Here is a 14,733-nt window from a genome sequence, read left to right on the forward strand (position 1 = left end):
CAGATGGATCAGTTGTTTGAGGTTGGATGGGCTGGCCAGGACATGGCACTGGACTTGTCATTGCTGTGCCCAGCATGGGATGTGACTGGGGACATGCCTGGGACCCATGTGTCGAGGACACCAGACACAAAATCTTGTCGAACTGCAACTCATTTAACCCCAGGCAGAGGTCTCTGCTGCCTGCCTGGTGCTTCTGCAGCAGGTCCTGGTGGGTTTTTTTCCTTGCAGAAAACAACTCCTGGGGACTTCTCCACATTCCCTCAAAGGCTGCTCAGCTCCGCATGCCCTTGCTCAGCTCTTGCTTAGATGCTCGCCCGCCACTGAATAAACCAAAGCAGCCCACAGGTGCCTGGGCTCCATCCAAAACCCACATGCCCTGGGAGGGCGAGAGGGAGCAACATGTGGGCAGGTTGTGCAGACATCCCTAGAGGATACCTCTTTCCTGCTGCGTTTCACAGCTTCTCTTGTTTTGTTTTCTCAGGAAGGAAAACTGTTTGAGCACATAGAAGCATCTGGAAAGGTAGGCAGCCGCGGGGCGGCAGGCTCAGTGTCTGCCGGCCATGGGAGCTGGAGCTGCCACGTCCCGCTCCGTGCTTCGTGGCTGACCGACAAACGTCTGGGCATGCTGTGGCTGCGACGGGGCGGGGAAACGTCTCTTTTTGATCTTTCGGGATCAAAGAAACCGTCAGCTTTGCAGTGGGGCTGCTGGCCGCCAGGGCTGTCCGCGGCCACCAATGGAGCCAGGGCCGGCTGCTGGGGCAAGGAGCGTGGCTGTGAGTGACTGCAGGGCCCTGGCTGGTTCTGCTTTGCTTATAGGTGCAAAAATAGGACAAGGGGTAATGGCTTTAAACTGAAAGAGAGTAGATTTAGATTAGATGTAAGGAAGCTCTTCACTGTGAGGGTGGTGAGGCACTGGAACAGGCTGCCTGGAGAAGTTGTGGGTGCCCCATCCCCGGCAGTGTTCAGGGCCAGGTTGATGGGGCTTTGAGCAACCTGGTCTAGTGGAAGGAGTCTCTGCCCTTGGCAGGGGGGTTGGAAGTAGGTGATCTTTAAGGTCCCTTCCAACCCAAACCATTCTATGATTCTACAATTTATGTGTGGGTGCAAGTGGATATATTCCTCCTGTGGTGCTTCCTCACCCCCTGAGGCAGGGTGCTGCAGGGCAGTGAGCGTGCCCTAGCCATACCCCGTTCCCAGCAGGACTCCCAGCCTCCCCGTAATGAGATGAGGGGCACATCCAGCCCTCCCTGCCATGCCCAAAGCCGTGGCAGTCCCGTGGATGTCGGGTCGGGGAAGGGCACGGGACAAGCATCTTTCCTGCCCTGACTTTTCCCAGCTGCCCTGATGCTGCCCCATGGGATGGACCCATGGGGTGGACCCATGGGGTGCGATGAGTTTGTCCATCCTGAGCCAGAAGGTGAGTGTTGCTGCCACTGATGGGACCCGGAGCTGCTTCTCTCCCCGCGGGAGGTCCTGGCGCAGCTGAGCCTGAGCCACCATCTGAGTTGTAGTGTGGTCGTTTCAAAGTGTTACAATAGGAAAAACTCTGGTTTAATGAGCGCTTCAGCTTTTGTGGAATGTAAAAGTCTTAAAATTAATTGAAACCAGCTGGAAATGCAATTTTTCAGCCTGAATGGAGGAAGCTGGAAAAAAAAAAAAAAGAGCTATGGGCTCTTCCCTGCGCCGTTTGCCATGTAGCCACGTTGCTTCAGGCTGGAGCTGCTTTTGCTGGCCAAGGTGAAGCCCTGTCCCAGGTCCCTTGCTTTTGCAAATCACTTCCACCTTTAGAGGAAAGAAAGAAAAAAGTATTTATAGCTCAGAAGTGCACGTAAAATACCATTTCTTCACTCCTTAGATTCTTGGAAATGGGTTCAGTTCCTGCAGAGTGTTTTACAGATGCCCTTGTTGCACAATATAACCCCTTTCTGTGAACGGACATTTACACAGGAAAGCGTTAAGATCATTTTCTCTGATCACTGCTTGTGAAATGAGTTGATATTTTTGGCATTGGGGGACGCTGACGGCAGGACACTGTGTAGGTGACTGTCCCACCTGCTGCAGGAGGAGCGGCTGTGGGCACTCGCTGCTCTCCATCTTCTCCAAATTATTTCCCAAATTTTCCATTTTTCGCCCCAATTTTGTGCTTTTTTTCCAAAGTAAAAAGCAGTGTGACCCCAAAGCCTCCCAGGCGCAGCAGCGCGTGCCGCTGGTCCCTGCCCTCTCCCATTGCTGGCCCCAGCACCCACCCCATTGCCGCCCTGGTGCCGAGCCCGGCCGGCGCCTCACGGCGCAACCACGACCTTCCCGGCAGCCCCGCGACGCCGCTGAGGCCGGCGCGTGAGGGGGTGAAGCTGCCAAACCCATTTTTCTTTGGTTTTTTCCTTTTTTTTATTGTTTAGTGAGTCAGGGATGGAGCTCAGCTGGAGGAGAAAGAAGCAACATATTAAAATTGGGGTTTAGGAGTGGTCATCTGGACCAGCGCGCCCTGAATGGCTTTACAAAAAGAAATTGGGTAGAAGTCTTCACTTTCCTTCAAAAAGAGCAACCGCCCTCATTTACCTTGGTCTATTTATAAACTGTTTAGAAGGGCCATGATAATCCAAGCAGGATGTGGTGTCCTTACAGGGGATGTTCCCCGGCCCGCAGATAAACTGTTTGGGTTATTTAGGGCGTGTTAAAGCAGGGCTGCTTACAAAGGTTGGAAATTTTTGCTACGAGTGAGATTGGGAAGAGCGTGGGGTCTGGCTCAATGGCCCTGGGACTGCATCCCGCCTGGGGAGTCGCTGATCTGCTGCTGGTTTTACACCAAGCTGGCTGCTGTTCTGCTTCTTGCTGATACACCAAGTTGAGGATGCAGGAGGGCTGACGGTGCAGAGGCACCCTGTGGAAGTGAGGGGCTGGAGCAGCAGCAGAAATTCAGGGCAGATCAACGCAAGGTGGGTGGTATAAAAGGAAAAAAACCCATGGAGCTGGAGGGCGGGTGGTCACACTGCAAAAAGGGCAGCTCGATGCTTGGAAAAAAGTCCTCTGGGTCTGTGAATGACCCCGCGGTGCTGGATCCTGCATGCGATGCCTGTTAGGGGCTCCTCCCGCCTATCTGCTTGGGCAGTCCCACGCCAGGGAAGCTGCTGCCTACCATGAATCGGATTATTTTATTGTATACTTTTATTCTTCCCTTTTTGGGGCAGCAGGAGGGGCTGGCTCTGAGGTCGGGGCCGGCTCTGAGGTTGGGGCCGGCAGGGCTGCTGGAGGGTTTCTGTACACCCCCGCCGGGCACCATTTCCCCTTCTCCACTTGCAGGCTCTCACTTTTAGTTTCAGGGCTCCCTGCCTGCTCCAGACTTTGCATCTGTGGGGCATATTTCTGATCTCTACATCCATTTTCCTGGTGGCTCCAAGCCCATGACCTTTTCAGCTGCCTTCAGCTTCCTTTTTGACAGATTTCCTCCTTTTTTGCAGAGTTTCTCCAGGTAAGGCCAGTGCTGTGGGTATGGGACCTTCCGTCCTGGACCCGTTCTGGGCTCTGGGCACCCGCAGCCCTCCCAAAGGGACCCACTGGCCCTGGGGGATTCATTCACCTTATTCTGGCTTTCTGGGGGAGCAGAGAGGCCGGGGCATTTGCACATGTCTGGATGCAGCTGCTGCTAATCAGCCCTGGAGGTATTTTGGCTAAACAGGCGACATGCCAAAAAATGGAGGAAAAACCTAAAATTGTCGTACAAATTGGTGCCCAGCAGCAAGGGGCCGTGCGGCTGCCCTGACCTCCAACGATGGTTTCTGGGGAGTACCAAAGTCAGGGGCTGCCCATCACCTGCAGGTACCCAAACCAGTGGGTACTGGTCAGTGACTGGTACCAATATCTTGGCTCAGAGGTCGCCGTCTCCCTGTCCCTAGGGCTTTCTTGCCCCTTTTCTGCTGGAGTGCCCCGTGGCGGGGCAGAGCTGGGGGAGAGGCCGTGTTTGCACAGGATTTGCATTTGTGGCTCTGCAGGAAGGGCCGTGGCACCCACTGCTGCTTGTCCCCAGTCCCGCTCCAGCCGCCGTTTCCTCCTCACATGGGGCCCGGCTGGGGGGGGGCCCGGCCTCAGCACCGGCAGGGACACAGGGCACAGGGCTCGTGGGCCCCAGGTGAGTGGGGGAACTGGGGTTTGGGGGGAGAGAGGGCTGGCCCCAACGCACACCCCTCCTACCCCTTCACTAGACCCCCCCCCCCCCGCACGCATATAGCCCCCATCCCATTGCACTGCCCCATTGCGTGCGTACAGCCCCCCCCGGTGCACTGGCCCAATGCACAGGCATGGCCCCCCCCGCAGCTGCACCGCCCCCCTGCCCACAGCTGCCCTGCTCACACAGCGTCCCCCCAATGCAGCGTCTCCCCCCCTCCATTGCACTGCCCCAATGCCCACGTGTGCCCCCCCCATTGCACAGCCTCCCCGTATACACAGCCCACCCCGTTGCACGTGGGGGCCCCCCAGCGCACTGCCCCCCTGCCTGCAAGCAGCCCCCCATTGCTCTGCCCCCCCATGCAGCCCCCACCCTATTGCATTGCTCCCCACATACAGCTCCCCCCAGTTGCATTGCCCCGGTGCCTGCATGTGCCCCCCCCCCCCCGATGTCCCCTCCCTATGGCACCCAGCGGCATGGCAGCTTGCTCCCCCCACTTTGGGGTGCCGGAGGTCCCCAAAGCCCCGCAGGGGTGACGCGGTCCCCACCCCGGGGCCGTGGCAGGGGCAGCGGCAGCATGAGGTGGTATTTCGGCCGTGAACGTGAGCAGGGACCATTTTCCACGGTCCTGTCCCCTTGTCCCCACCTGCCCGATGGGCCACGCCGGAGGGACGTCCCCACGTGGGACACCTCTTGGTGCCAGCGATGCCCCTGCCCCGTTCTCCTGCTCCCCCCAAGGCACTCCCCTGGCTTTTTTTGGCAGCCGCCCGAGACTGAGCCGATGATTTTGGAGGCTGGTTGGCATCGACACCGGGACAGTGTCCCCACCCGCAAGGGCCAGCCCTGCGTCACCCTGCGTGCATCACCACGTCACCTGCATGGGCACCCCGCGGCCGTGCTTGGGCCCCCCCAGCTCGGGCATGGGCTGGTGGTGGCCTTGCTGCCCCGCTCGGGTCCCCGTCCCCACGCACCATCGAGCTCCTCCAGCACCGTGGGGGTCCCACGCAGGTTGGTCCCATGTCCTCACCGTAACTGGGAGCTCATCACCCTCTGCTCTGGCCATGGCCCCAGCATCTCCTGGTGTCCCGGCAGGGCAAGCATCCCTCACAGGTGCGCTTCAAGCCCTGCTTCCACCTTCCCTTGGTTTCCTGCTGCTTTTTGGAGGCTTTCTGCCCCCCACACCGCCCCGGCTGCCCACAGGGCACTGGGGACAGCTCATACACCTTCCCAGTTACAGCAATACATTTTTTTCTGGGCTATGGAGGTATGCTAACAGCCCTCAGGTGGTGGCTGGGAGCTTCTTGCTTCTCTAATTGCTTCTTTTAGGGTTTTGGGGGGAGCATTGCTTTTTTTTTTTTTTTAATGGTTTTCAACCATATTGCTTGGGAGAAGCTCTTCCTTTGCAAAAATCTAAATTAGCCAGAAAAACATCTCTTTTCATGGCTGTTCCTGAAATGTCTGCCTGAGCTTCTCTGGAGGGGATCTCCAGCTTGGGGTCAGCCCTGCCAGGCTTCCCGACCAGGAGAGCAGCTCCCAGCCACTCCATGCCAGTGGCTGTCCTCCAGCTGAGCTCCTGCACCTTCGTGACACAGAAATCCCCACATTTGCAAAGATTTGTTAGGCAAATCCCGCCCAGGCCACAGCAGAGGCATGTCTGGGCGCCTGGCACGGAGCTGGGGAGACTTTGTGGGTCTGGGCTGGGGGACCCTGCTCAGAGCATCCCCCACCCCATGGAGATGTGGGGTCCTTCATGTGCATTGCAGCCAGGGTGGGATCTGTGCTGTGATGCTCCAGAACACTCCAAATTGTTTTTTTTTCCCCTATTTTTGGTCCTGGGCAGCCGCTCTCACAGGGAGCAGGTTCCAGCTGGGAGTTGATCCAAAAATAGGAGCTTGAAAGACCGGCAAGGGGTCACACTGGGGCTGCTCTGGCTTTGCCAAATGGGCTTGTTTTTTCGGGGAAAAGCCTCGGCCAGGTTGTGCAAGTGCAGGTGAGAGGTAGGACGGGGGTCAGAGCAGGTTGGTTAGGGCTAAAGGAAAGTTGAGCTGCAGGTGGAGGTGAGGAGGAACTGCCGTGATGAGCTTTTGCACTGCTGGCTATGGAAAAAACCCCCGGTTTCCTTCTTCTCTCTCTTAATGCAGCTGGTGGAGGAAGCGGTTCTTCCCCAGGGAGTTTTTGTGCAGCGAGGGCTTGGAGTGCCCACACCGTCTCTTCCAGAGGTCGGTTCTGCAGCAGCCGTGCAGCCTGGCCTGGCCGTCCCCCCGTCCCTCTGCCATGGGGCCGGGGGCTGCAAAGGGGCCAAAAGCCTCAGCGGGTCGGGGTGGCTGGGGACAGCGGAGCAGGAGCTGCTGCGGTGCAGGAGCCTGCCCCGGGACAGACAATTCAACTACTCTAGACTTGCTATTTTTTTCCAGACTCACTATTTTTTTATGGACTCACTATTTTTTTCCCAGATTCGCTCTATTTTCTGCCCTCCCTGTTTTCCCTGCTTGGTAAGAAGCCTCGTCCCTGAGCTACACCGGTGCCGGGTTAGCCCCAATAACCTCTCCTCGCAGCGTCACCGCTTTGACCTTTACCGGTGACAGGCTCAGGGGTAATTACACCCCATAGGGTGGGGATGTTTTGCCCAAACCCGGGGTTTTCAAGGCTGCATGGGTGATGAGCTCATCCCACTGCCCCAACCCAGTCCCGCCGCGGCCGCCCAGGATTCGTGTTTCTTCGCACGATGCCGTCTGACGGCAGCCGCTGAGGAGGGCTTTAAGCAAGAGGAGGGAGAGAAAACCGGCCACCGTCAGCCGTCCCACGCCATGGGGAGAAGGAAGTGCAGCCACGGGCCACTCCTCCTCGCCATTTCCTCTCTGCAGTCGGGTTTTTTTATACGGATGAGAGAAGGGGGGGCAGAGGAGCAGCCGGCCCGTCCAAGGCCAGAGGCTGGGCTCAGCGGCCGAAGTGGAGCACTGGCGGCTGGCCCCGAGGGAGACGCTGCCGGTAACTGCGTTTGGTTCGGCTTCCCTGTCCCGCTCCCCACCCCACAGAGGGTCACCGGGCACCCCTTGGCCTCGGCCACTTTGAGCTCTGTCCCCACCGCTGCCTCCTGCTCATCCCCAATGGCCCCTTTCCACCAAAAACCGCCCCAGTTTTGCAGGGATCCTCCTGTTCCCGCTGGTTTTGGATGCTCTGGGCTCTTCCCCTCCGCTTGCTGCTCTTCCCGTTGGTCTCTGTCTTTGGGGCTTGGCAAAAAATTTGGGCTGGGAGTGGGGCCGGTGGGATTTGGTGGCAAGCAGGCTTTTGGGGCGGTATGGGTGGGTTTTGCATTGCCCTGGCTGTCACCCTCGTGCTGTGTTTTTGGGGAGGGTGAGTGCCTGCGTGCCCCAGGCTTGAGCCGCAAAGCAAACCATGTTTCTCAGCTTGTTTCCAAGTGGTGCCCCCAGGGAGCTGCAAGTCGGGTGCTGGGGCTGTGTCCTGTGCCGGAGCCATGCTGGCCTCTGCCAGCATCCAGGAATTCCGCTCCCGGCCACTGATGCGCTTTAATCTGCAGCCCGCACTGCAAGGGGCCGTTTTGCTCATTTTCTAGCCATTCCCTTTTCCCAGCAGCTTTGCTAAGCCAAAGAGCCCAAGTCTGGGGTGCAGCTCCCTCCTCTCCAATGCTGTCCTCAGGATTCAGCAGCCGGGACTTTAACCGGGGACACGTTTCTCTGGCTGGCGTTGGGCCGATGTCTCCTGCAAACCAGGCACTTTCTACCCGCTAATGCCATCTGCCCGGAGGCTGCCCCCATCCTGCTCCCCTCCTGGCCTGGCTGCTTCTGTCTGCCCACGCAGTCTCCTCTGTTGTGGAAGCCTTGTTCTGCCAGGAGCAGGGTGACACATGAATGCAGATGTTAGGGGAAGAGTTAAAGGAGGAAAGCTGGAGGTTTCTCAGGAGCATTTCCAAGAGCTAAGTGCAAGTCTTCCCGCGGTGCGGCTGGACTCGGTGCAGAGCAGTGGCTAACAGTGTTTACACGAGCACTTGTGATGCTGTGGACCTAATTGCGGGGTTCTTTTTCCTATAGTTTTCACCAAACATCTAATTAAGCTGTCGAAAGTGCATCTCTGCAGGTTGGCAGCACCGCTGGGCTGGCACAGCCGCCTGCCCCGGCCCTGATCTGATGTTGAGCATGTGGGGGCTGCTCTTACAAAATTCGAGTCCTATGTAAATACCAGCAGGTATTAGGGACTGAGTCATGGTATTAATAGGATTATTATATGCGTGACTGGACAGATTTCTTGCTGAGGATGGGATTTGCTCCCTCCACCCTGCCTCACTTGGCTCATCTGGAGGGTTGGGCATCCCATGCTGCTGGGATGGATGTGCTGTTTGGGCTCTCGGCTTTTGGGAAAGAAGGTCCTGAGCATCTCCCGGCTAGTGAGCACTCGGTCCTCACTGCTTTCCATCGTCCTCACATTGGCCTAGGGCTCCTTGCGTGGACATGGCAGTGGTAGGAGAGTTGGCTCCAGGCTGCGAGGAGCCAAACCGCTTCATGCTTCGGCCGGGGCTATGGGCAGGGGCAGGGTGGGGTGGGCACCCAGTAGTATCCGTGGGGAGGGTTTGGGATGTCTCATGTTTCCCTGCCAGCATCCTTCTGCTCCCTAAACCTTTTCCCGTAAAGTCCCACAGCTCTCCCCTGGCATTTAATCAATCCCCTCTACACCTGCATGGGTTTGGGGCTGAGAAAGCTTCACTGCATGTTTGCGTTGATGTGTGTTATGGCCCGGAGGGTTGTTCTGGCCCCAGGCTGAGCTCTGCGGTGTCCCCGCTCCCTGGGGACCATGGCCCGTGCTGGTCTGTGCCGCAGGGGCTGCTCCCCAGCAGCTGTGGGGACGGCTGTCCCTTTGGGGACCTTCAGGCGCTGTGTGAGCAAGGCAAAGCGCGCAAGACGGAGAGAAGTAAGGTTGTGACCCCAGGGTGGCATGGGGACAGCCCAGGATTCCCAGTGGCATCCCTGGCGGTGGCATCCCTGGTGGCATTGGCTCCCAGCCCTCCTGCCTGGTGCCGCCTCTGCACCTGCTTGCAGCAACCTCCTCCGGCTGGTTTTGCTGTGGGCACGGCCAAATCCTGCACATGGTCAGCAATTAGCACTCGGGGCTAATTGCTGCACAGCAATAGCTCGTCCAGCGATTAGCACTGGGGGAGCCGCTTGCCCAGGCTTGGTTCCCACAACGAGCCGGCTGCCGGCACATGGTCCAGAAATCAACTTGTCCCTGGGGCGGGGGCGAAGCCTTCGCTCGGCATGTCCTGGCATTTCCAAGGAGCTGGGAAAGGAGCGGGGTGAAGCGAGGAGGCGGATGAGAGCGTTTCCCACCACCTGCAACTCCCTGCACAGCTTCCCAGGCCACCCTTTTGCTCGCTGCATGCCGGCGGGCACCCGCCTGCGTCAGCCTCATGGTGAGGGAAGTAAAACCTTCGCCAGACCGTGACATTTTGCAGGTTGATAACTTCCTGCTGAGCTGAAGTGAGTTAGTAACAAACCCTTCGGGGACCTCCTCCTCCTCTCCAGAGAAGTGGTGCTTTTGGCAAGACCTAGGGATGATTTTTCTGGGTGGCCGATGAAAGCGGCTTTCCTCGCCCTGCCCGTGCCAGCTTCCTGCTCTCAGGGTTGGTAATATCACAGCGGCAAACTGTCCCTTGCGTCACCGCTGCTGCGGTCCAGAGGCAGCAGGGAAATGCCCTCCCACCGTGACACAGCTTCTGCCACCACCGGCTTCATGCCGGGCAGGGACAGAGCCATGCCTGGCGCTGCAGCACGTGGAGGTGGTCGTGTGTGCACGGGGTCCTGTGCCGCATGGCTGCATCCAGGCCTGGAGAGCTGGTTTTTCCCTCGGGCTTCCCCATCAGGTCCATGCCTCTTGTCGTCACGTCCTGCAGCCAGAGCATGGCCTCTCCTCTTCCTCCTTGTTCGCTGACCAAGGCTTGTCCATGCATTCCCCCCGCAGACGGTTATTCCCAGGGATGCTCTCCTGCGCAGCTCCGGGGTCTCGTGTGGGAAGGACACAGCGGCCACCACGTGTCCAGGGGTGCGAGTGTGTGGGCAGACGGGGCAGGGAAGGACCGTGGGGGTAGGAGGGTCGGGGTGCTGTGGGGCAGCCCTGCTCCTCTCCCCTCCCCATAGCCACGTGCTGCTAGCAGGCTTAGTCACAACCACGTCAGTTCTCTGCAACCTGTCTGAGTCCTCCCCATCCGGGGGCAGCCTGGGGAGCTGTGGGCCGAGGGCTGAGCGCTGGCTGGATGCCGCCTTCGCCTCCTCTCCCTGCCGGCAGTGACCAGCGCTGCCTGGCATACCCGTCGGCAGAGCCAGGAAAAATCCTCCCCCAGGGAGATGCCGTGCCACCACAACCTGAGTGGCAAGAGCCTTTCCACAGCAAGTTGCTCCCGTGCACGCTCCCACACCCCGGAAGGTCTCTGTGGTTGTACGAGTGACTCTTTCCTATAGGGGTGTGTACGTGCGTGTGTGCGTATGCTGGTGCAGAGGTGTGGTTTTGTGTCTTGCTTAAATTTAGCAGCTGTAAGGAAATAGGACGGGACAGCTCTGGTTCACAGCACGGATCTGTATGCCCAGTGTCCTGCCTCTTGCTTGTGGCAGCACGTTGCAGAGCCCCTGGCTTTGGCTCCAGCCAGCTTCAATCTTTCCTTCTGTATGTGAAGGCAGGGTTGGTTTTATGATATGCATCGATTTGCATTTATTTACACTGAATTTCATCTGTAGTTTTGCATGTCTAGAAAATCTTCCAGAAAGTTAGCTTAGGTCCAAAAGTCTCTCTCGGCCACCTTGCCATTTCTGATTGCTACAGGTAACCATTCTGCCCATTAGAAAGTGGGATATCTGTCTAATAATTTGACCGTTATTAGTCACTTCCTGGTCTTACAAAGATTGCTTTTACATTGTTCTTTTTCTTTTTAGAAAGAAGATGATGTGAATGGGCTGTAAGAACCAGACGAGATGGATGGAGAGCTGCCCTGCACTGAGGTGGATGGAGAAGTGTCCTCTGCCACGGAGGATCTGGGAGGAGAGGTGCCCTGTGTGGAGACCAACACAAAAGAAGAGGCACCTTGTGCTGAGAGCAGCGTGGAAGGAGAGATGCCCGGCACTGACAGTGATGAGGAAGGGGAAATGCCCTGTGCCGAGAGTGACGCAAAAGGAGAGGCATCTTGCTATGAGAGTGATGGGGAAGAAGTACCAGATACTGAAATCCCCCCTGTTTCAAAGAAAATGTCTTCTATTTCTTCTCCGTTGAGGGCAATCATCCGCCTGCGACGACAATACCGGGTGCAAAAGAAAAGCCGCCTGCATTTAGAGCTCCCTCGAGAAAAGTCTTCAGAGCTTGTCCATAGAAGGCTGCTTCAAAGGCAGCTTTCCCTGAACCGAACTAGCCTGTATGGCCCTTCCATGTCCTTCTTTAATCAGACCAGCTTTGAGACTTCCCAGTACTTCACCTTTGACACATCTGTGGAGCAGTGTTCTATGAAAAAATGCAGGCGGAAAAAGAATCGAAGGAAATCTAGGATAGTCCTGTATCCAGACAAAACAAAAAGATACCTTCCAACAGAGGAGAAGAGCAAGGCAAAACGCTGCCTCCTCTTGCTCATTGTCATTATCTTCTTTCAGATTCTCAATGCAATAGAGAACCTGGATGATAACCTCCAAAAATACGACCTAGATGGTTTGGAGAAAACAATGCACCGGGAAGTATTTGGGCAGAAGGTTGCTGTGGAAAGTATTATGGAATTACTGAAAGACTATCTGGCTACCCACATACACAACAAGCCTCTAGTAATCTCTTTAAATGGCCCGACAGGAGTTGGGAAGAGTCATGTTGGCTGGCTGCTGGCTAAACATTTTCGTTCCGTCATGGACAATGACTTTGTGCTTCAGTACTTTGTTATGCATCACTGCCCCAACGAGGTGGCTTCTCTTACTTGTGAAATAGATTTGTCTAAGAAGATTTCTGACATGGTTACAAGAGCTGAAATAGAAGAGAAGATACCATTGTTTATTCTGGATGAGGTTGAACTCATGTCTCCAGTCCTGCTGGATACTCTCAGCCGATTCTTTGAACCCAATCAAACCAACGAGTTCCTCAACGCCATCTACATTTTAATAAGCAACATAGGAGGTGGTGAAATAACCAAGTTTGTTATCCAGAATGCATCTGCTGAGGTTCTGCATCAGCAAAGGGGACTTGAAGAACTGCTGAGTATCATCCAGCCTGTACTGATTGATGTCCACCCCCTCTGGAAATCTGCAGACATCATCCCATTTGTTCTTCTGGAGAAAAGTCACGTCATAAACTGCTTCCTAGAGGAGATGAGGAGGGAAGGGCTGTATCCTGACCAGAAGCATATTGAAAATTTAGCGAGTCAGCTCAGTTACTACACTACAGGGGACAAGCAGTACTCCAGGATGGGCTGCAAGCAGGTTGTGGCCAAAGTCAACCTGCTGTAGTGACTTACTGCAGAGGCCAATTCCTGCTCTCAGGATTTGCAAAATTCTGGGCTTATGGAGGAGTACGTTACAGCAGGTCAAGGTGTCCTTTCTCAGGCCTGCACTGACTCTGTCCTGGTCAAGGTGGAGGGATGGCAGCCAGGGCTCCTCTGCAACATGGTCTCTGTTCTCCTCCAGATGCTTCACATGTTCCTAATGTTCTGTGAATAAGGCACAGGCAACAAAGCCCAAGCAACCAGCCATTAATTGTGAGATGCTTTGTTCCTCACATGCTCATTTGGGATACTTTGTCATTAAGGAGTTGTGAGATGAGGACAGACGCTGTGGGATATAAACAAGAGGAGGAAATAGTAACTGGGTTACTGTCCCTGCAGTACACGTAGCCATGTCTCACTCTTTCTCCAGGCTCACAGTCTTCAACTCTTTGCTTTTCTTGGTCCTGTCTGGTGATGTGCAGAGCAGAAGCCATGCTGGACGCCTGGGAGAATTGAGAGAATTTGTGGCTCCTCATCCCCCAAATGCATGGGCAGTCAGAACTCTGATTTCCCCATCTCCTACGTGACCACGCGCTCTGGAGACTGCTTTTTGGACCCATTCCTGAGTTCTTGCTCTTCTGAGCTCATACCTGAGCTCACCTTTGGCACCTCCAGCGAGATTTCTGCCCTGCAATTTCTGTTTGGGCTCGTCTTGAAGACTGCTCAGCTGCGCCAGCCAGTGCAGAAATAACCGCTGGATTGTTTCAGGTCTGGTGGTGGCAACTCCTCCTGCGAGCTCTTCTGCTTTTTGCTTCTGGGTACACTTCACCACACTCATTATCTAGAAAGCACAAAATAGCAGCTGGCATATATTAAGCAACACACACTGGCAAAGGCAGTTTAGGCTGGCTGGGCCAAGTGCAGTGGGAGTCCTCGGCTTGTTCCCAGTCCTGCGAGGCCAAGGAGAGGTTCTTTGCCATTGAGACCCTGGAGAGAGCATGCTGCCTGGAAGCACCTCGGGAAAAGCACATGTCTTTGTTTTGAGCAGGCAAACTGAGCAGGTATTTATGACATTGCTGTTTTGGTTTTGTGCCTAAATCCCCTTCTACAATTTGCTGTGAATTATCATACACATAATCCTGTGGATGTTTGCACTGGTTGTTTGATTTCCTCTTTCTAATTGTTGGTCTCCAAAGACTTCCATCACAAACTCCTGCTTCCAGAGCTATTGTCAGGAATAAATCCAAACTATCCTGAATAAAATCATTCAAAGTACATTTCCTTTCTTTGACTGAAATGTGGTTTTCCTCCCAGATTTCTTTTCTGGACCGATGTAGCTGCACTGCCATGCCTGTGCTTCCCAGTGACTCGGATTGGGAGCAAGGGCTACAGTTTTGCTGCATGTTTTTTGCAGACCACCTCGATGCAGCTTGTGTGCACAGCTCTTCGAGGTACACTCATAGTAAGCCAGATCCAAAACCCACACAGTGCAGCAGTGCCAAAAGCTATGTGTTGCACAGCTCCTCCATCCCCAAGAGCTGCCCGGGGGACTAGGCCGGCAACTGGGGAAGTGTGGCCTTGGCTGAGATGGTGCTGGGCTGGACTGCCTGTCCATGGTTTCTCCTCTTGAAATTATCCAGTGGAGGAGCCTTTTTCTCCTGCAGAATAGCCCTGCAGCGTGAGAGCAGCTGGGCAGAGAGCAGGAAGGGCTGCTTGCGTGGCTTAGGGGAAGGGCTCTGAATGAAACTAAGCCACCTTCTAGATGCAAGTGTCCACAAAAAGTGACATGTGTGAGCTGGTTTCCATAGCTTAGTGAGACTTTACTACCAGGACAGTTAATATGTTTTTATCCTCGATAAGAAACAGAAACAACTCAGGGACCAGGATTCCCCTCCTCTTCCAGCTGGCAGAGGGACAGAGGCTATTTCTGGTTTCTTCTACCAAGGTCTTTCATGCCTGGGAGAGGAGTTCAAAGCCCAGGAGTATGACAGGAGAGGTAAGCATCACCCACACTGCCCTGGCTTGGAAGCTGAAAATGCCATCAGGGTCTATAGTGCTGGGCTGCAGGGGTGCTGCCAAAGCAGGCACCCATGGGTGTTGGATTGCAGATGGCTTTTGT

General features: G+C 55.6%; 1 protein-coding gene across 6 annotated transcripts; it reads left to right on the top strand.

Annotated features, from left to right (window-relative positions):
- The first annotated feature begins 501 nt into the window (after positions 1 to 501).
- On the top strand, positions 502 to 13,891 carry TOR4A (torsin family 4 member A). Of its 6 annotated transcripts, none has more exons than XM_041119746.1 (2): positions 502 to 520; positions 11,098 to 13,891. In XM_041119746.1, the coding sequence occupies exon 2, from the start codon at positions 11,137 to 11,139 to the stop codon at positions 12,637 to 12,639; it is 1,503 nt and encodes a 500-aa protein (XP_040975680.1). In that variant the 5' UTR covers positions 502 to 520; positions 11,098 to 11,136; the 3' UTR covers positions 12,640 to 13,891. The 6 variants fall into 6 exon arrangements, with proteins under 6 accessions (XP_040975680.1, XP_029856834.1, XP_040975679.1 ...); XM_030000974.2 differs by lacking the exon at positions 502 to 520 and adding an exon at positions 2,917 to 2,936; XM_041119745.1 differs by lacking the exon at positions 502 to 520 and adding an exon at positions 4,043 to 4,126.
- Positions 13,892 to 14,733: the final 842 nt, after the last annotated feature.

This window comes from Aquila chrysaetos, chromosome 24 (assembly GCF_900496995.4).
Source record: "Aquila chrysaetos chrysaetos chromosome 24, bAquChr1.4, whole genome shotgun sequence".
Lineage (NCBI taxonomy): Eukaryota > Metazoa > Chordata > Aves > Accipitriformes > Accipitridae > Aquila > Aquila chrysaetos.